Source organism: Dipodomys merriami, unplaced genomic scaffold (assembly GCF_024711535.1).
Source record: "Dipodomys merriami isolate MVZ:Mamm:240054 unplaced genomic scaffold, mDipMer1.0.p SCAF_69, whole genome shotgun sequence".
In the NCBI taxonomy this organism is placed as follows: Eukaryota; Metazoa; Chordata; class Mammalia; order Rodentia; family Heteromyidae; genus Dipodomys; species Dipodomys merriami.
The window spans coordinates 4,359,940-4,381,456 of record NW_027206279.1 but is presented as its reverse complement, the minus strand read 5'-3'; the positions used below and the strand labels follow the sequence as shown (position 1 = coordinate 4,381,456).

General features: G+C 42.8%; 1 protein-coding gene across 3 annotated transcripts in view; it reads right to left on the bottom strand.

Annotated features, from left to right (window-relative positions):
• Positions 1-9,322: 9,322 nt before the first annotated feature.
• Bub1b (BUB1 mitotic checkpoint serine/threonine kinase B) overlaps positions 9,323-21,517 on the bottom strand; it is a 58,829-nt gene continuing 46,634 nt past the window's right edge. For all 3 annotated transcript variants that reach the window (XM_070005772.1, XM_070005773.1, XM_070005771.1), the window contains 6 exons: positions 18,751-18,851; positions 17,447-17,596; positions 15,825-15,973; positions 14,313-14,484; positions 12,577-12,683; positions 9,323-9,814 (listed from right to left, as the gene is read on the bottom strand). In XM_070005772.1, the coding sequence (XP_069861873.1) occupies positions 9,598-9,814; positions 12,577-12,683; positions 14,313-14,484; positions 15,825-15,973; positions 17,447-17,596; positions 18,751-18,851 (896 nt within the window). In that variant the 3' untranslated portion in view covers positions 9,323-9,597. The remainder of the gene's footprint in view (positions 9,815-12,576; positions 12,684-14,312; positions 14,485-15,824; positions 15,974-17,446; positions 17,597-18,750; positions 18,852-21,517) is intronic.

The following is a 21,517-nucleotide window of genomic DNA, read 5'->3' as shown; positions in this document are numbered from 1 at the left end:
AGAAATCCCTGAAGAAACCATCAGCAGTTACAAACCAAGAAAAATCCTTTTCCAGATTTTTGCTACAGTATCTAGCAGACAGAGCTAACAGTCAATGAATGAAAGGAACTGGGAACAAAACAAGCTGTATCCTCCAGCTCCGTACCAATCAGCTTCTTTAACCCCTAGCCTGGAGAATCAAGTCCAGGGTAGAAGCCCCGGCAACCCTGGGGTGGCTGGTGCAGCAGGAGGGCTGACTGCAGGCCCACAGATCAGCACCTGGATGGTCTTCTACCTACCGCATCCCAGCACTGGGGCAGGAAGAGCCTGATTGGATGACTCAGGTCATGTGCATACCTCTCCATTTGAGGGGGAGGGTATCCTGCAGAGGTGCTTCTGTAATCACACATGGTATAGGGAAGGAAACATGGAAGGAGAATAGAAATGGGTGCCAGAGGCCAAAACCCAGCCAGGGGCCATCACAGCATCTTGGCCACCCTTCCTAATCATTTGAGTATGATCAATCAGCAAGTGTTGATTGATTCTGTGTGTTCTGAAAATTGATGGCCTGCAAAAACTGAGATCAATTCCTGTTTTGTGTGTAATTTTGTGACTTGGGAGAATATCTGCAAGCTTACATCTGGTTTTATTTCATAGGTTGTAATGAGGGGAAGATCCACCAGCCATAGGAAGAAGCCCTCCGCAGGGGGCTGGCCTCAGGTCCCTGTGGTCCTGGCTTAAGTGGTATGCCTGGTACCCTCTATCCTAACAGTCACCCCTCCGGTAGTCCCAGTATTCCTGTGAGCTCTCTGGGGTGCGAAAGCCAGTGTGACCCTTTGGTGTAGCACAGCTGTTCATGTAGAGTGTTTCTGCTGTAGACACCCTGACTTCCCTTCTTCATGGATAACACAGCTGAGAGGGGAAGATCAGCCCTATTCTCCTAACTATGCCAGCTGCAGCCCCGAGAGATTCAGTGACTCAGAAAAGCCGCAGAGGAAATGAGAGGCAGTCAGGACTGGAACTCAGCCTACCTTTTCCAAGGCTTAGATTGGTCCCTTTTCTTCAATGCGGGCTTCTTTAGGCAGGAAGCCCAGTGTGACATTCCTACAATTCTGTTTAAAGCAGCCATGATGATGTCCACAGACGTCTCTGCCTTTGGTTTTGGCTCCCAGGGCTAGGCCAGTGTCCTTACAATTTCTTAACTCTTCCAACCTGGTCTCTTCTGTTTTTGTGAATGAACAAATACCTGCAGATCCCATGGCCATCTGGCTTTCCTGCACCATTTGGGCAGGTCTGGCTCACTCCTGTTCTGTTCCTCCGGTTTTAAAACACATGTAGCAGGCTGGGAAGGTGGCTCAGTGTAGAGTGCTTGCCTCACATGCATCAGGCCCTGGGTTCGATTCCTCAGCACCACATAAGCAGAAAAAGCTGGAATTGGCTCAAGTGGTAGAGCACTGGCCTTGAGCTGAAGAATTCAGGGACAGTGCCCAGGCCCAGAGTTCAAGCCCCACGACCAACCAAAAAACAAACAAAAACAAAAACAAAAAACATGTGGTAAAGTATTTGGAAAGACCAATTTAATAATGAAATCAAGTTTTTATGAGTTATGTTTCTGAGGTTTTCTAAAAATGTGTAGAAAGTTTGAGGTTCCAGGACAATTCCTGTTTACTGTCAAAAAGGTCTAGATCCAGCCAGATGCTGGTGGCTCACGCCTGTCATCCTAGCTACTCAGGAGGCTGAGATCTGAGGATCGCGGTTAAAAGCCAGCTCGGGCAGGAAAGTCCGTGAGACTCTTATCTTCAATAAACCACTCGAAAACCAGAAGTGGCGCTGTGGCTCAAGCGGTAGAGTGCTTGTCTTGAGCTGAAGAGTGCAGAGACAGCACCCAAGCCCACAGTTCAAGCCCCCTGACCGACAAAAAAAAAAAAAAAAGAAAGTCTAGATCTTTGGGATCTTCCCCACAACCCGCCTGCCTTTCCACAGGTCTTCCTGGCTGTGGGGGCCTCTCTCCACCTGTCACTGTTAGTGTCTCACGGATCTGCCCATGTTAGTGCCTGGCTTCCACCACCCCAACTCTTGCGCAAGCCAGAGAAGGCTCTAGGAGGAGCCTAAGCAGTATTCCCTCAAAGCCCTGCTCTCCAGAAGCAGTCTTTCTAGGAAGGGGGTACTGAGCCCTGGGCCTCCAAGTAGGCTCGGCCAGAGAGTAGGGCAGCAGCAACTCCCCCTGCTTTAAGGTGCTGGTAGCAAAGGATGCCCAGATCAACACCCGAGGTCCTCAGGGGGAAGAAGGCTCAGAGCCTTGTGGGAGAGGGAGTTCTAGGTCCCCATGAGCCCCTTCGTCCTGCCCGAGTTCCCTACCTCCTGTGTCAAAAGGATGAGAGACATGAACGCTGGCAGGCCAAGTGTGGGAAGGAAGGTGTGTTCTGTGCACTCAGGGCTACAGATCAGACATCTGCTGGAAATCTCCAGACAGGGACGATGCCAGGAGGAGGAACTGAGATGCAGACCAGAGAATGCTTCTGCCCAGCTGGCCTCCACCCCTCCAAACCTTGTTTAGAAGGTACTACTGGTTCTCTGACTAGGGAGAAATAGGAGTTTTCAAGTAGTTAGATTGGAACTGGATTCTTCCTCACAAGGCCTGGTGTGAAGCATCGTTGAGATGTAGGTGGCAGAGGGGAAAAAACCTTCTATGAGGTAGCTGAGGTGCTAGGCTCTTTCCACTTATCATGGCACTCCTCAAAGCTGTGCAAAGGAACCTGCAACCCAGTGTCTAAAGAACTTCCCAGATCAGCTCAGAAGCAGCAAAGGCAGGATTTAGTGGAGCAGGAACTTACTGGGGAGCTTAGTTTTGTTTTTGTTTTTGTTTTTTTTTTGTGACATTGCAAAGATAGCTCAAAGGGAGCACCTTAGCCAGTGTCTAAGGGTTATAAGGCCCACTAGAAGACTGCCTGCCTCTGTGGTTGGGTTTTTTTGTGGGGCTGGAAGGCCAGGGCACGTGTAACTACTGGGATTAATGCCGTGAGCAAGTCCTTGTCCAGATTTGCAATATGGGTAAGAACCACATCCTTTTCAGAGATGTGAGGTTAGCTTACTTGCTCAGCCACTAAATGACAGGACAAGGATTTGTGCTCAGGCAATCTGTTTCCAGAATGCTATTTTGCTACCAAACTCTTCCTTTTCCCTGCATCCCCAACACTACCCAAGTAACAGACAGGTGGTTCCTTTCAGAGTTAAGTCTACCTTACTCACTTCTTCCTCAAGGATGAAACTCACTCACTTGACTGTGTTCAGGGAGAAGGGATTCCTCAGGTTTAGGGGTAAATATGGATTAGTTTAAATGAACCTTCGTAATTCTCTTCCCTTTGTCAGGAATTGGTTTAGGCCTCAAATATATGACAGTCCGGCAAAGACACAACGGAAATTTGCCCAGAAGAGACTGGGGGAAGTTTTGGGTTGTTTTTTTTTTTTTTGGGTCTGGTTGTGGGTCCAGAACTCTGGGCCTGGGCGCTGTCCCTCAGCATTTCAGCTCAAGGCTAGCGCTCTACCACTTGAGCCACAGCGCCACTTCCAGCTTTTTTCTTTTTGCTTATGTGGTGCTGAGGAATTGAACCCAGGGCCTCATACATGCAAGGCAAGCGCTCTACCACTGAGCCACCTTCCCAGCCCATGGGGGAAGTTTTTAATGGAGCTTCAAGTTGCCCTGAAACTGGTTGTCAACCGAAATCTATAAAATACCAGCTTGACAGTTTGGCGCTGGTGGCTCATGCTTGTAACCTCGCTACTCGGGAAAATACTATCTGAGGATGGAGGTTCAAAGCCATCCCAGGCAGACAAATTCAAGAGACCCCATCTCCAATTAATCAGCAAAAAAGCCAGAAGTGATGTGGCTCAAATGGTAGAGCAACTAACTGATTATTCTCTCGACTCTGATGTTATTTTGCCCTGCATCTCTAACTACATGATAAAACTTCCTGAAGGGATGAAGCATGCCTTATTATTTTCCATTTTATATCCTGTCATCAGTACGAGGCCGGTACTAGAAGTTAATATTTATTGGTTAGTATTTTTTTCCCTCCCACATTGCAAGGTATCATTTGCTGCCTTGGAAGGAATGAACTTGTTTCAACAAAGAGCAGAACAAGAGTCAACCGGCTGCTGCTGGAGGCCTAAGTGCATAAGAATGTTAGGCATCTCAGCCAACCAGGGCTTAGATTGCCCACCAGCTCCAGTGATCTGGGCAGGGTGGCAAGGGCACATCTGCCACCCACTTTAAGCCTAGGGATTTTCATGCTGTTGACCTCATGTCAAGTCTCAGAAGAACCCTGTGGAGTAGGAAGCCTGGGCACTCATTCATCTACAGAAGGAAAGCAGAGGCAGAATAGCATATCCTGAAGGCAGCTAGGAGCCAGCCAAGCTGGCACTTCAGTCCAGATCTTCCAGTTTCTGATCTGAACTCATAGGTCTATAGTACTGCCTGTATTTCCCCTTTCCTCTTCCCTGTGATACAAGAACATAAAATATGATAGCTCAAAAAAGCCTAAGCCCAAGTAGGAAGAGTCTCAGGAAGACTCAGAGTGTCTTGTCGGTAAATGAGGCAAGTAGACCCTGTTCTCTAAGCCAGAAAGCCATTTCTCCTGGAGGAGTAGGAAGAGGACAAGACACACCTTTCAGTGACTACTGGGCAGCCAGACCCTGCCTACTGCACCAGGGCACACAGCCTGAGAGATTCCTGGGCTCTGCACATGGCCTAGATGCAGCACAAGTGTGAGCCTGAGAGCCTTCAAACTAAATGGCCCGTGGACAAAAACTGGGGACAAGAAAGGCTTTCTTAGTAACTTGCTATTTGGCTCATCTTGAAGTTGTTTTAAGGACTCATATTTATCTGATTATTTCCAATAGAAACAACTCATTCTTTTATCTCTAGATTATAGAATTCATGCCTTTCACCTACTATTATTATAGGTCATGTTTAGCTACACTGTGTACCGTGAGTTAAGTCAAAAGACAGCAAAGAGCTGGGCGCTGGTGGCTCACGCCTGTAATCCTAGCTACTCAGGAGGCTGAGATCTGAGGATCATCGTTCAAAGCCAGCCCGGGCAGGAAAGACTGTGAGACTCCTATCTCCAATAAACCACAAAAAACCGGAAGTGGTGCTGTGGCTCAAGTGGTAGAGCGCTCGCCTTGAGCTGAAGAGCTGAGGGACAGCGCCCAGGCCCAGAGTTCAAGCCCCACGACCTACCAAAAATAAAAATAAAAAAGACAGCAAAGGATGCTGGGGGTGGCTCACTGGTGGAACATGTGCCTAGCATTGATAAGGGAAAGGGCTGAGTAGTCTGTGCCAGGAGGATGCTTTAGACCCAGGCTACCTCCTGCATTGGGGGCCCATGGCTCCTACAGAGCCTACCACCTTCCATGTTTACACAAGTCTCTCCTCTGGGGCTGAGACTCCAACTTCCTTTAAGCTGAGGCTATATGGAGGAATGAGCCTAACATCTTCCCACAAAGGATCTGTGATAGCACTGAGCAATGGGTTGCTGTTCATCACAGGAAAACTGACCCAGGGGAACTGGCTGAGCTGGGACCTGTTCTGGAAGAAGCAGGGGTCTTTCCCACTCTCCACTCTATTAGAGGGCTTACGTGTGATCCTGACAACACAGCATCTTGCCCTCACTGTTACTGTGGATCCGTTTGCCCTCTCTGCTTTCTATAGCACCTGTCCTCTGGCAGTATGTGCAGAACAGAGATTCATATGTGTATTTCTTTTCTGAATCATACTACTAAAGAATTTATTTCCTATTTTAGGCCCAGGACCAAGGACAGCATCAGAATAAAACTATCTCCTATTAAAAAAAGGACCCCCAAAATAAAATAAAAAAAAAAACAAGAGATAAACAAGACATCTTCTACTAAAACATTCTAATAGCAAGTATGTATCAGAAGCTGAATTTCACTTTTACCCCAGACACAAATTAAACCAGGAATTGCCAGCATCCAGAGATCAGAGATGCACTAATGGAAGTGAGATTAGGTGGAATTTTCTAGGCCATAATGCTCTGGATTTGGGGTGATACGAGAATCATTGAAGCAGTCTGATTTGACCAGAGTAGGTGAGGCAAACCAACTCATGACAACTTGAGATAATGCAAATGAAAGATGGAAAAGTCAGACATGATGGCTCATAACTTAAATCCTAACTAACTTGGGAAGAAGAGCTGAGAAGATCAAGGTTTGATGCCAGCATGGGCAAAAAAAGAGTCTCTATCTTAAAAACAAGCCAAGCTGGACACTGGTGGCTCACACCTACAATCCTATCTACACAGGAGACTGAGATCTGAGGATTGAGGTTCCAGCCACCTGGGCAAGGAAGTCCTTGAGACTATTTAATTAACCACCCAAAAGCTGGAACTGGAGCTGTGATTCAAGTGGTAGGGCACTATCCTTGAGCAAAAAAGCTCAGGGACAGCACCCAGGCCCTGCAGTCAAACTCCAGGACCAGCACAAAAAAAAAAAAAAAAAAAAAAAGCCAGGAGTGGTGGCTCACATGAACTCTTAGCTCCTTGGGAGGGAGAAGTAGGAGAATCACCATCTAAGGCTGGCCTGGGCCAGAAAGTACTAAACTTTATCTAAAAAATGAAAAGCTAGGCCGGGCGCTGGTGGCTCACGCCTGTAATCCTAGCTACTCAGGAGGCTGAGATCTGAGGATTGCGGTTCAAAGCCAGCCCGGGCAGGAGAGACCGTGAGACTCCTATCTCCAATAAACCACCAGAAAACCGGAAGTGGCGCTGTAGCTCAAGTGGTAGAGCGCTCGCCTTGAGCTGAAGAGCTGAGAGACAGTGCCCAGGCCCAGAGTTCAAGCCCCACGACCGACAAAAAAAAAAAAAAAAAAAAAAGAAAGCTAGTTGGGTGTCAGTGACTCATGTCTGTAATCCTAGCTACTCAGGAGGATGAGATCCAAGGATCAAGGTTTAGAGCCAGCTCTAGCAAGAAGACCATGAGACTCTTAACCCTAGTTAGAAAAAAAATAAAAAGCAGGAAGTAGAGCTATGGCTCAGCTAGTAGAGCACCCACCAGTCTTGCACAGAAAAGCTCAGTTCAAGCCCCAGGACCAGTCTCAGCCTCCTGAGTATTACAGGTGTGAGCCACTGGGGCTTGGCTCCTATCTTACTTTAGAAGAGCTCAACTGGTGGCACTGGTGGCTCACGTCTGTAATCCTAGCTACTCAGGAGGCTGAAATCTGAGGATCTTGGTTCAAAACCAGCCTGGGCAGGAAAATCGAGAGACTCTTATCTCCAATAAACCACCAGAAAACTGGAAGTGGCATTGTGGCTCAAGTGGTAGAGTGCTAGTTTTGAGCTGAAGAGCTGAGGGACAGCACTCAGACTCAGAGTGCAAGCCCCACGATCGACAAAAAAACAAAAACAAAAACAAAAACTCAAGCCTGCAGTTCTCCTGCTACAGGGAAGCCCTTTGTACCCAGGTTCAGGTTTGCCATCTGTTGGAGCAGTCTAACTTGGAATGGAAGGGAGGTCTCTTATACAACTGTCATAGTTGGGTGAAAATTCTCTAAGTGTTGTAATAGTATGTATACTGTGTGAAGGGTGAGACACTATATTACCAGTCTCTCTTCAAACAAGTGAAAATTCTATTTTTAGATATGTTTTCCCCCTCCTCTTCAGGTTCATCATTACTCCTGCCCCAGTAAAGGTTTCTATCATATATATCTATAAATATCTATATCCCTATCTATCTATATCAAATGCAAGAAAGCTGGGTATGGTGGTACATACCTTTAATCCTAGCACTTGGGAAGCTGAAGCAGGAGAATCACAAGCTAGAAGCCAGCAAACAAAACATCTCCCTGTGGGGCTGGGAAGGTGGCTCAGTGGTAGAGCGCTTGCCTTGCATGCATGAAGCCCTGGGTTTGATTCCTCAGCACCACATATGCAAAAAGAAAAAAGCCTGGACAGGGTCCAGGCCCAGAGTTCAGGCCCCACGACTGGACACCCCCCCCCCAAAAAAAAATCTCCCTGCCACAAAAGAAAGGAAGGGAGGAAAGAGAAACAGAAGGATCCACTTTGTCTTTTCTTAGGCAAAGACAAATCTGAGACATCATAGGCCCTAATTAGTCAGGTACCATCTTCTCTTCTCTACAAAGGGATGGGGTTGGAGGGGATGGAGAATGAAGAGAGGGGTAATAAAATATTTTCTTTTTTAAGCGCCTCCCTTTGAGTATTTTTCAAAATAAAGCATTGTCTATGTAGCAACTTTGCTATTAAGACGATCAGATCACTAACAAATGTTAAGGAATCTTTACTTACTGTCCAATCTATGTGTCAACACACTGACACAGGAAATGAAGAGAGCAGGTAGGTTGAGGGGCTTAATTACATAAAAGACCTCATTTTATACCAGCAGCGTGAAAAGCACTGGTGAGAAAGTTTGAAGAATGATATTTTTGGTTAAGAGCAAATATTTCGGAGTTATCTTTCAGATCCAAGTCATGTTTCGGTGCTTTGGGTATACACAGTATACTTAAATATTTTTAGTTGAGTCATATTTAGGATGTTGGTTTCCAGTAATTCTAGGGCATTAACAACAGACTGAAAACAAGTATTAGGCAACAGCAGGGAGGGACACTGGGTATGAACTAGATGATGGGGTCATTCCACTGCCCTTTCCTACCATTTGTCTGTGTCTCCATGTAATGCACATTTCCTTCTGGGTGCCCAGTGCTTCTTCTATATATTTATCCATGTTTCAAAGTTACTTTTAATTCTGACATCCTGCCCCCTCAATCTCCCCCCCCCCCACCAGGGCTGAGGACCGAACCCAGGGCGTTGCGAGCACTGGGCAGGCGCCCTTCCGCTGGGCTAAACCCCCAGCCCCCCCCAAATCTTCTAAAACAAAACCCTCTTTCATTTCTTCACTGATCCTGCCTCCTCTGCTTCACTGTGTAGCAAGAGAACAGTGATCATCCTATTTCTGAAAAGTTGCTGAGCCCCTTCCTTTCGCAGCAACAGTAGCAACACTACATGATAGAAAACCAAGGGTAATAATGAACTAGAAATATTGAAATGTAGCCATACACAGAAAATACAATTTTACCCCTTTGAAATTTAAGAAAATTTGTCCTATGTGCATCATTTTACCCACTTTAGAAACTAGACCACTTACTAAAAGGTCCAAACTGGCTATTCTGTCTTATCACAATCCTTTCATAACTGCTATAAACCTAAGAGGCTCAAATTTCCATGGTAAAATAATTCCTTTCTGCAAAATCAAACCATTTATTAGTTTACAAAAAGTAGATGAAATGTTAGAGACAAACTTAACAAATGCTACTTTATTATTTATAAAATACAAGGTTATTTGTGTACAGAGGAAAGCAGAAACATAAGGGTTAAATGCAACCGAGTGCTCATTCTCATGCAACCATTTAGAATAAAAGTGAGTCATAAGGCTGACACAGGCCCACTGCTATGTAGAAAATGCCAGTTACTCAGAAAGTAGACCAGAGTAACTACCAGAAAGGACACAAGTATTGGTAGTGTGCCTACAAGTACCGTCAGTTAATTACAGCATGTACAGACCCAGTGCTCCACAGTCCACCCATGTGTGTCAGGTAGGAATCTGCCTGTCCTTCTGAAGAAGCAAAGCCCCAGGACTAATTAACTTCCCTACATTCCACAGGGCTTTGTTCAGGTGACTGTGGAATGTGCTGTCAAAAACCTCATTCATTTCTGCTGCGAGTTCTCTCAGAACCGACTCTGTGGACTCATCACTGACATTCAGAATCCGCACAAAGAATTTATTCCACAATCCACCATCTTTTAGCCTAAAAATATATAAAAACCATTTTCATCAAGATTAGGCATATGAAAATTACAACTCTTTTTTAGTTTAACTCAGTAGTACACGTATGAAACCAAGATGATTTGAGGTAACATCTCCAACTCTAGGGTTAGGGATCACTCAGATGTTTCTTGAAACTCAGGGAGGAATTACAATGAAGGCCTACACCCTAGGAAAAGCCATGTCAGCATACATGAGATTCAGTCTCCTGTGAATCAACAATTTTCTTCTGTATATTAAGATGAAGCACCTTTTCTGTATACAAGGAAAAGAAAATGTTTCCTCTAATGTTCCTAAAGCCTAAGTCATGAAAGACTGTAGTGTCCCTTCTTGCCTGAATGTTTGTCCTCTTCACCATTCTTAGATAACTCCACATTTGGCTGAAATAACCTGCTGAAAACCTATGACTCCTCGTTCTCTCCTTTTTCTATTGTGATTGATAGAGGGCAGAGCTGTTAGGAAATTTCAACTGTTTCTGCTGTGCTAGACCTTCTGGGACCACAGCCAGTTGGAGATGCCTGCTTAATCACTGATTTCAAGTCTATTTTAAAAGTATATGTAGTAAAAGCCAGTAAAAACCTCCTTAACTCAGGAGGCTGAGATCTGAGGATCGTAGTTCAAAGCCAGTCTGGGCAGGAAACTGTGAGACTCTTGCCCTCAATTAAGTACCAAAAATAGCTGAAGTAGCCTGGCATCCGTGGCTCACGCCTATAATCCTAGCTACTCAGGAGGCTAAGATCTGAGGATCTTGGTTCAAAGCCAGCCTAGGCAGGAAAGACTCTGAGACTCTTATCTCCAATAAACCTCTCTGAAAACCAAGAAGTGGCACTGTGGCTCAAGTGGTAGAGTGCTAGCCTTGAGCTGAAGAGCGCAGGGACAACTCCCAGGCCCAGAGTTCAAGCCCCATGACCAAAAAACAAAAACAAAAACAAACAAACAAACAAAAAAAAAAAACTAGAAGTGGAGCTGTGGCTCACGTGATAAAGCACTAGCCTCCAGCTTTAAAAAAAAAAGCTCAGAGAGACAGCACCCAGGCCCTGAGTTTAAGCCCCAGACTGGCACAAAAACAAAGGGGAAAAAAAAAATCATGTAAGAGACAAATGTGAATGAATTAAATAAATTTTAAAAATTACAATTCAGCCGGGCGCTGGTGGCTCACGCCTGTAATCCTAGCTACTCAGGAGGCTGAGATCTGAGGATCGAGGTTCAAAGCCAGCCCGGGCAGGAGAGACCGTGAGACTCCTATCTCCAATAAACCACCAGAAAACCGGAAGTGGCGCTGTAGCTCAAGTGGTAGAGCGCTCGCCTTGAGCTGAAGAGCTGAGGGACAGCGCCCAGGCCCAGAGTTCAAGCCCCACGGCCGACCAAAAAAAAAAAAAAAACCAATTCAGTGTTTTGGAAGGGAGAGTAGAGAAAGAACATCAAAATCTTCAACACTTTTTTTTTTTGTGTTTTTTTTTTTTTGGGGTCTGGTTGTGAGGGCTGAACTCTGGGCCTGGGCGCTGTCCCTCAGCTCTTCAGCTCAAGGCTAAAGCTCTACCACTTGAGCCACAGCGCCACTTCCGGATTTTTTTCTTTTTGCTTATGTGGTGCTAAGGAATCGAACCCAGGGCCTCAGGTATGCAAGGCAAGTGCTCTACCACTGAGCTACCTTCCCAGCCCAACACTTTTTTTTTTTTTAAACCAAACTATTCTGGAAAGTTATTAGTTAAGAAAGTTAAAGTGGGGGCTGGGAAGATGGCTTAGTGGTAGAGTGTTTGCCTTGCATGCATGAGGCCCTGGGTTCGATTTCTCAGTGCCACATAAGCAGAAAATGCCAGAAGTGGCACTGTGGCTCAAGTGGTAGAGAGTTAGCCTTGAGCTGAATTGCTGAGGGACAGCACCAGGCCCAGAGTTCTGACCCAGAGCGACCAAAAAGTGAAAAAAAAAAAAAAAAAAAAAAAAAAGGAAGTTAAAGTAGAGCCTAGCATTTAATCAATTTTATGAGCATGCTTGAGGGAGTACTATGATTCCAAGCCTAGCAGATCTCTTATTAAAAGATCATTATTTCTTCACCAGCAGATTCTTCTTTGGTTTGGTTCTACCCACTCATTAAATAAATAATAACCTAAAATTAGTATATAATTTAAAAACTCTCTTTAAGAGATGCTTATTAACACTCACTATTAAAAAGGGCTTAAGACTAACACCAATTGATTAGAAAATTATTCTTTCCAAATGTTCCTGATAGCACAGCTGAACCAAGAAGCCTTAATGCCAGTCTCTCTATGGCACCTAGGTTCAGAATATCCTGAAATCTGAATACTAACTCTTATTATTTTTTTATTCTGTGTGTGCTGGTCCTGGGGCTTGAACTTGGGGCCTTGGTGCTATCCCTGAATTTTTCTGCTCAAGATGAGAGCTCTACTGTTTGAGCCAAAGCTTCATTTCTAGCTCTTTTGGTGCTTAATTGGAGAAGAGTCTTATGATGTCCTGGCTGGGCTGGTTTTGAACTGAGATATTCAGATCTCAGCCTTCTCTGAGTAGCTAGGATTACAGGCATGAGCCAACACCCGGCTTTGCCTCTTAGTTTTAATTAGTGACGCCTTTATCCTACACCAGGTGCTCTGCTGATACTCTAATGAGTGAAATTACCTTAGCACTTGGTTTGAGATAATTAAGGTTTTTTTTTTTTAAATGAAAGCAGAGAGAACATTTGAGAGAAAATTATTTGGACAACAAAGACCCAAAATTCCCAATACTTACTCAGAAATATTGTTGCTGAGTTTCCAGAGGGACCCATCCCAGAAGACCTGTAGGTGTTCCTTGAACAATAGTAAATGTGCTAAATCTGCTATACCAAACAGGTCTACCTGAAATCACAAAAAACTCTGTGAGCTAAAAATATTTCACTACCTCTACTGTGAAGTTAATTTACATAATGGTGAAAGGCCTTACAAAGCTTAACTAAATTTATTTTATGACATAATTTTCAGGGGACTGTGCCTGACCCCTAAAGGAAAGGGAACAACTCCCTAAAGAAGCAATCAACAGAGCCAACTCTAGGGACTATCTTTTTTTTTAAATTTTTAAATTTTTATTTATTTATTTTTTTATTGTGAAAATACTGTAGAGTGGTTACAATTACATGGGCAAGATAGTGAGTAGATTTCTTATCAAGCATTGTTGCCTCCTCCTCTAGGGATTATCTTTACAAATAAAAGATGACAAACTGCTGGGCACTAGTGGCTCATGCCTATAATCTTGGCTACTCAGGAGGCTGAGATCCAAGGATCATGGTTCAAAGCCAGCCCAGGCAGAAAAGTCCATGAGATTCTGATATCCAATAAACCACCCAGAAAACTAAAGTGGCACTGTGGCTCAAGTGGCAGACTGCTTGCCTTGAGCTGAAGAGCTGAGGGACAATGCCCAGGCCCAGAGTTCAAACCCCATGACCAACAAAAAAAAAAAAAAAAGACAACAAAGGAACTGAACTACCAAATGAATCTGTAGATCTACTGAATAGGAATGTACTCAGCTAGGCACTGATGGCTCATGCCTGTAATCCTAGCTACTCAGGAAGCAGAGATCTAAGGATCATGGTTCAAAGCCAGACTGGGAAGGAAAGTTCATAGATTCTTTTTTTTTTTCTTTTTTGCCAGTCCTAGGGCTTGAACTCAAGAGCCTGGGCACTGTCCCTGAGCTTCTTTTGCTCAAGGCTAGCACTCTACCACTTGAGCCACAACGCCACTTCTAGCTTTTTCTGTTTATTTGGTACTGAGGAATTAAACCCAGAGCTTAATGCATGCTAGGCAAGCATTCTTCCACTAACTACCTTCCCAGCCAAAAGTCCATAGGTTCTTATCTCCATCTAACCACCAGAAAACCAGAAGTAGAGCTGTGGCTCTAAGTGGTAGAGCAAAAAGAGCTCAGGAACAGTGCCAGTTCAAGGTCCTCAGTAAAAGCTCCACAACCGATCAAAAAAAAAAAAAAAAAAAAAAAAAGTATGGATCCTAGCTGTGACCTCACGTGGTCCATGTGACTCCTTTAGATTCAAGCTATTCAGTCAGCAAAATGCCTCAAACATGTTTGCATAAAATGTCATCTTTATAAAATGTAAACATGTTACATTTACCTTAATGTTCTTCTTACATACATTATATTGTATTTAATCCTCACAATAATTCCAATGTACCAAGAGTGGAAACTTATTATTAGTAAAGATCCTAAAAAATAACTTATAAAAGACTACACTGATGGACAGTAAGTAGAAATCGTACTGGCTCTTAGGTACTCAGTCCTGTTTGCACATGTATGTGTATATTCTTTAGCACTGTGAGAGAAAAATTACACTTAACTTGAAGTGGTGATACAATATTTGAAAACCAGGTCATCTATTTTAGGAGACTTGATAGCAGTAAACATAGCTCTCATAGCTTATCTACATAGATAAGAGACTAAGAAACCCTCTCTGTGTCTGCTCAGGCTGGTCTCACACTCACCTGGTAGGGAGAAGAACAGTTAGCCAGGATCTTTTGACCTTCCAAGATCTGTAGAGTCCGAAAGCCGCTGAGGGGAAAAACATCTAGCTGCGCTCTCAGGTCAACACTATAGGAAAAGTCCACTATCTTCAAAGCTTGATTGTGCTCATTGAAATCATAGGGATCGTGGATTCTGAGCTCAATTTAAGAGAAAGAGATAATAAAAACAGGACATAAAAGAATCTGCATAGCCAGTTTTTATTAAAAAAAAAAAACCAAACAAACCATATGCATATCTTAGTTAGACCAAGAGCACCCTCCAGTGTCTAGTTATAACAACACACATGCAGAAGCAGTGGTGTGCCTCTGGCCAAATGGCAAAGATCTGTTTGGTGATACAAAGTATGTCTAAGCCACTGTCAACTACCATAGGATATTATTACATGTCCACCATATTTCCTTTTTACATGTTAAGCAAAGTAATGTGAAGCATTTCAGCTAATACCTGCAAACTAATGAGCTTGGAAAATTAAATGTTGGTGCAAGACACAGGATTGGTGTAGACAAAACATCTTTAAAGTAGGCTGCTTTATTAACAGACAAAACAAATATAGCAATCAAAGAGTATGCTAGTGTTCTAGTCCTTTCCAAAAACAAATTTTGACTGTTGTTAGTTTGTTCATGCCTCAACATTTTCCCTATTTTTCTGTTATTACTTGGGTCTCATTTCCTGTTTCCTATACTGGGTTAATTTGTTGACCCATGTTGGATAAACTAAGTTTTATCTGAGCACTAAGCCACTTTCTGGCTCTATCAATTTCTCTTGGCTGTTATTTCACTTTGAACTGACTGAGGCTTGTTTTTGAAAGCAATACTTGTATTTTGGCAGTATCTTTGCTACATTGCACAAGCCCTACGAAAAGAATAACCTGACAATTTGTTTAACATTTCTCAGCATTCATATCTTACATTTCTCCTTGACAAAAATCATCACAATACTTAGTGGATAATTTTTTTTTGTCTTTTTTTTTTTGGTACTGGGGATGGAACCCAGGACATTGCACTTGCTAGGTAAGCGCTTTGCCACTGAGCTACATCCCAGCCCTGGATAATTCTTTTCTTTTTTTTTTTTTTTTTTTTGGGGGGGGTCCATTCCTGGGGCCTGAACTCTGGGTTTGGGCGCTGTCCCTCAGCTCTTCAGCTAGCGCTCTACCACTTGAGCCACAGCGCCACTTCCGGCTTTTTTCTTTTTGCTTATGTGGTGCTGAGGAATCGAACTCAGGGTCTCATGCATGCAAGGCAAGCGCTCCAACACAGAGCCACCTACCCAGCCCTGGATAATTCTTTAATGTAGTTCCTCAATGTGGCTTTTTAAATTATTTGAAATTATTCTCAATGATTATTGACATTCAGGTAGCTAGTATTCTTTCAACATAATAGCTTTATAGACAGGCTTTTGCCAAAAGCATAAATATGACAATTATCTACGTTTTCAGAGAAAGTTGACAATAAGAAGCAGAAAAAGGGAACAACCTGTTTCGTAGAATCAGACTCTTTGGGCTCAGATCTCCATGAACAATTTCTGCTTTGTGTAGTTTCTCCACTAATGTCAACACATTATAAATAATCAGTACTGCTATTTCACTGGTAATAAATTCACTGTGTTGGAGAAGGAGAAGATCCTGGAATAGAAGGACAGAAGACTATTTCTCAAATTGGGTCACTTGAATTGTACTCAATTCCATAATACCTTCTGCTTGGTATTCTAGAATGCAGTCTGGGCCTACACCCCAGTTTAACAACAATAAGATCTTCCTTAAGATTCTCATGATTTATAACTGGGGATGCAGATCAGCATGTGTAAGGCCCTGAGTTCAAACCCCAGACTAGGAAAGAACTAAAACAAACTATAAGGATTTTCAGGAGATAATGAATAAAGAGCATGAAGAATGAATCTGAAGCCAGACACTGGGGCACACCTATAATCCTAGCTACTCTGGAGGCCAAGATATGAGGATCACAGATCAAAGTCAGTCCCAGGAGGAAAGCCCATGAGACCCTTATCTCCAATAAACTACTCAGAAAAAGCCTGAAATGGCACTATGGCTCAAGTGGTAGCATTCTAGCCTTGAGAAAAAGAATCTCAGAGTTGGTGCTCAGGCCTGAGTTCAAGCTCTAGGACTGGCACATGGGTTCACATGCACATGTACACATTCGCAGATACCCACACAATAAATAAAATCTGTATTTTAAAAAATAATCCAAGCTGGGTGCCAGTGGCTTATACCTGCAATCCTAGCTACTCAGGAGGGTGAGATTTGAGGATCAAAGTTCAAAGCTAATCAGGACAGGAAAGTCTGTGAGGCTCTTTATCTCCACTAAATTACAATAAAATAAAATAATAATCCAGTGGAGGTCAGTAATATAAAAATGCCAGTTATCCTAGTCACATGAATAGTTCATGGGAGTTCATTGTTTAATTCTCTCCCCTTGTGAATAAATAGAAAATAAAAATAATAAATACCTTGGTCAAAATAACTTCAGAAAATTATCTTTTTTTGTTTTTTTTTTTGGGTGGCTATTCCTGAGCCTTTGTGCTCAAGGCTCTACCACCTGAGCCACTGTTCCACCTCTGGCTTTTTGGTGGATACGAGTCTTCAATGGAAGATAAGACTCTCCTGCTCAGCCTGGCTTTGAAATGAGATCATATGAATATATTTTCTTTTTTTTTTTGTTGGTCGTGGGGCTTTAACTCTGGGCTTGGGCGCTGTCCCTGTGCTCTTCAGCTCAAGGTGAGCGCTCTACCACTTGAGCCACAGCACCACTTCTGGTTTTCTAGTGGGTTTATTGGAGATAAGAGTCTCACGAACTTTCCTGCCCAGGCTGGCTTTGGCTTTGAACTGCGATCCTCAGATCTCAGCCTCCTGAGTAGCTAGGATTACAGGCGTGAGCCACCGGCACCCAGCTAATATGCATATCTTAGTCTCCTGAGTAGCCAGGATTACAGGCATGAGCCACTGGCACTCAAGGTATGATCAATGCTTTTAACTTGTAATTTTGTTGGTCTACAACTAGGCAATTCATAGGAATTATGTTCTAAGTGGAACATAATTCTCTCTCCTTGAGAATTCTGGAAGGGTTTAAGTAGTGCAAACCTGAAGGGTGGAACAGTTTATATATTGGTACCAAATGATACAACCGTCTTGGTACAGGTAACAGCTGCAAAACTGATCACACTCTTCATTTAGACGCTCCTTTAGCTTGAGGTGGATGTAAAAGTCCCATGGGACAGGATGAGTGAAAACCTGCAAGGAATATTTAAAAATAAGAGCAATTACAATGTGTGTCTATAGTTAGCATATTGAAAACACAATCCTCCTAGCCTTTCTGCTATTCCAACTGAAATCATAGTAAAGGGGCATTTTTGAAAGAAGGTCAAGTTTAATTCCCAGTACCACAACAAAGGGGTAAGGGTAGAATCAAAAACTTTAGGAGGGGCTGGGAAGGTGGCTCAGTGGTAGAGTGCTTGCCTTGCATGCATGAGGCCCTGGGTTCAATTCCTCAGCATGACATAAGCAGAAAAAGCCGGAAGTGGCGCTGTGGCTCATGTGGTAGAGCGCTAGCCTTGAGCTGAAGAGCTGAGGAACAGTGCCCAGGCCCAGAGTTCAGGCCCACGACCAACAAAAAATAATAAATAAATATATCTTAACATAAAATAGTACCAAATTGAACAGCTGAAAAGAGAGTAACAATCCACTTAAAAGCTCCAAGGAAAGTGGACTCTAGCAGGAAGAAACTGCTTCCTTAAGAAAGTAACTAAAGGATATATGCTCCTCCAAATGTAAGGAATTAAACCAAGAAAGAAGGAACAAAGTAGGATCCAAGACACTGGATATCTACTATATGACAAGGTAATGTGACCATCTAGGATGATGGTGCATGGAAATTTCAGGTGATACCAGATGTGACCAGATTGGAGCAAGTAAAAAAACAAGACAGATTTTCTAAAAAAACAAAATGGGCTAGGAAGGTGGCTTAGTAGTAGTGTTTGCCATGCATGAAGCCCTGGGTTCGATTCCTCCACATACACAGAAAAAGCCAAAAGTGGTGCTGTGGCTCAAGTAGTAGAGTGCTAGCCTTGAGCAAAAGAAGTTCAGGGACAGCACCCAGGCCCTCAGTTCAAGCCCCAGGACTGGCAAAACAAAAACAACAACAACAAAAACCCCAACAACACAACAATCAAAATTGGTAGACATACTGAGAAATTTATACAATAGTTTTTCTGATATCTGATCTAGGCCTACAAGATGACTGATTGCTTGGTGCCCACTGACTTTCCCATAAGGAATCCTGTATACTAATTAGAAAGATTTGATAGTACCAGGGGACCAGAATTATTGTTATTGCTCCAACCTATATTATTTACAAGGTAAGTAAAAGTATAACCCATCAAGCTCACCTTTATTAAAGTTAACTCTGCAGAGTTTCTTGGTGCCACCCAGAATAACTTGTAATCTTCACATACTAGGTATTCTTGCTTAATACAATAATCTTCATTATCTGTTGAGGTTTCATTCCATTAAAAACAAAACAAACAAACAAAAAAACCCTTTAAGTAGATCTCTGTTTGTCACCGTGCACTAACATCAATTCAAAGTGGGTTAAAGACCTCAACTCTGAAACTACTACATGAGAAATTAGGAGAAACATTAGAACTTATAGGTATAGGTAGAAACTTCTTTTGTCATGGGGCCTGAACTCTGGGCCTGGGCGCTGTCCCTTTTTCAGCTCAAGGCTAGTGCTTTACCACTTGAGCCAAGCACTACTTCTGGCTTTTCCTGCTTATGTGGTGCTGAGGAATCTAACCCAGGGCCTCATGCATACAAGGCAAGCACTCCACCACTGAGCCACCTTACCAGCCCAGAAACTTCTTGAGTCCCAGGAACACAAGGATAGAGACTTGACAAGTGGGACTACATCAAAATAAAAAGTTTCTGCACAGCTAAGTACATAGTTACTAAACTAGAAAGACAGCCAACCAACTGGGAAAAGATATGTACCAGCAATACAGACAAAGGCCTAATATCCAATAAATACAAGGAGCTCAAGAAACTAACCCTTCTCAAACCTAACAAACTAATCACTAAATGGGCAAGGGAGCTAAGGAGAGACTTCTCAGAAGTAGAGGTAAGAATGGTAAAGAAACATGATGAAATGCTCATCATCCCTGGCCATAAAAGAAAAGCAAATCAAAACAACACTGAGATTCTATCTCACCCCAATAAGATTGGCCAACATTGTGAATTTGAACAACAAATGTTGGTGGGGATGTAAGGAAAAGGAACCCTACTGCACTGCTGGTGGGAATATAAACTAGTACAACCACTCTGGAAAGTAGTCTGGAGGTTCCTCAAAAAACTAAACATAGATGGGCACTAGTGGCTCACACCTGTAATCCTAGCTACACAGGAGGCTGAGATATGAGGATCGCAGTTCAAAGCCAGCCTAGGTATGAGACTCTCATCTCCAATTAACCATTGGAAAACTGGACATGGCGCTGTGGCTCAAGTGGTGGAGCACTCACCTTAAGCTGAAGAGCTCAGGGATAACACCCAGGCCCAGAGTTCAAGCCCCACAACTGACAAAAATAAAATAAAATAAACATAAACCTTCCATATGACACAGCCATAACATTCCTGGGCATCTATCATGAACATCACGAGCCAGGGATATAAGGACACCTGTACATCCATGTTCTTTGCCGCACTATTCACCATAGCCAAGATATGGAAACAGCCCAGATGCCCCACAATAAGATTAGTGGATCCAAAAAATGTGGTATCTATATACACAATGGAATTTTACCCAGCCATTAGAATAAAATAATGTCATTTGCAGGGAAATGGATGGAACAAGAACAAATCATGTTACGTGAGGTAAGTCTAGCTCAGAGAGACAAACAGCACATGTTCTCTCTGATATGCAGAAATTAGATCTAAAATACACTGGAATAGAGGGAAACGGGAAAACATACAACAGAGGAGCCCATCAGCTACACTGAACATTGATAAAAATGAACTAAACAACTCAAGGGCAACAATGGGAGGGAGGGAATGAGAGGAAAAGAGGGAACAGCTTACACTAAGCAAAAGGAAAGAAATGTACATATCACTCGATATGGAATAATTGTATTGTCAAAGCTCATAGACTTCACAAACATTATAGACCATGATAATAACAATTTGCTTCATGAAGGTTAAAAATGTGTTTGTAACTTTAAGTTATCTATCTCACAATACTGTAAAATTTGTGAAATTATGTAATCACTAAATCTCAATAAATAAAATACACTGGAATAATGCAAATTATACAGGATTTTAGATACATATACTGAGACTAAAACAGGATACTTAAAAATTAATTTACTTTATTGTTATTATAGAGGTGATGTACAGAGGGATTACAATTGCATGAGTCAGGTAATAAGTACATCTCCTTTCATACAGTGTCTTCTGTTCCCTCATTCTCTCCTACTCTCCACTCTTTTTTTTCTTTTCTCCACTTTTTTCTCCACTTACCAGTTGTACAGTTCACTTTCATCAATGTCTAGTGAGCTCCATTGCTGCACTTTTTTCCCTTAAGTTCTGTGCCTTTCCCTCCCTCCTAAAGATATACACATGAATATACCATACATAAGGTAGAGACAGAATCATCAAAAACTAAGAACGTATGTGATTTTTTTGTTTTTCGTTCTTTTGTTTCTTTGTATGTTCTTCCCCCATGGCACAACCCCTGTTGTCACTGTATTTGATTCTGGTGTCCTGCATCTTGTATACACATTTTTCTAATTGGGGAGGGGAAAGGAAATAACAAAATGCTGAAATAAGGATACAGGATGACCCACTGTAACAATGAGATGTACAAGACACTATGTTGAAAACAAACTTCACAACTTGGGCGGGGGGGGGGGGGGGAGCGGGGTGCCCTTAATGGGGGAAGGGGAGGAGAAAAGGGATGGTAGGGGAAAAACAAAGGAGGGGGGTAACAATGCTTGATAGAAAATGGACTCATTACTTTGCTCATGTAACTAAGCCCTCTGCACACTATCTTTACAATAAAAATATATATTTTCAATTTTTTTAAAAAGAATTTTTTTGTTTCCATATCTTAGAGTTCATTTCCATGTTTATTACTTCATATAAATGCGAAGAGGTATTTAGGTACTC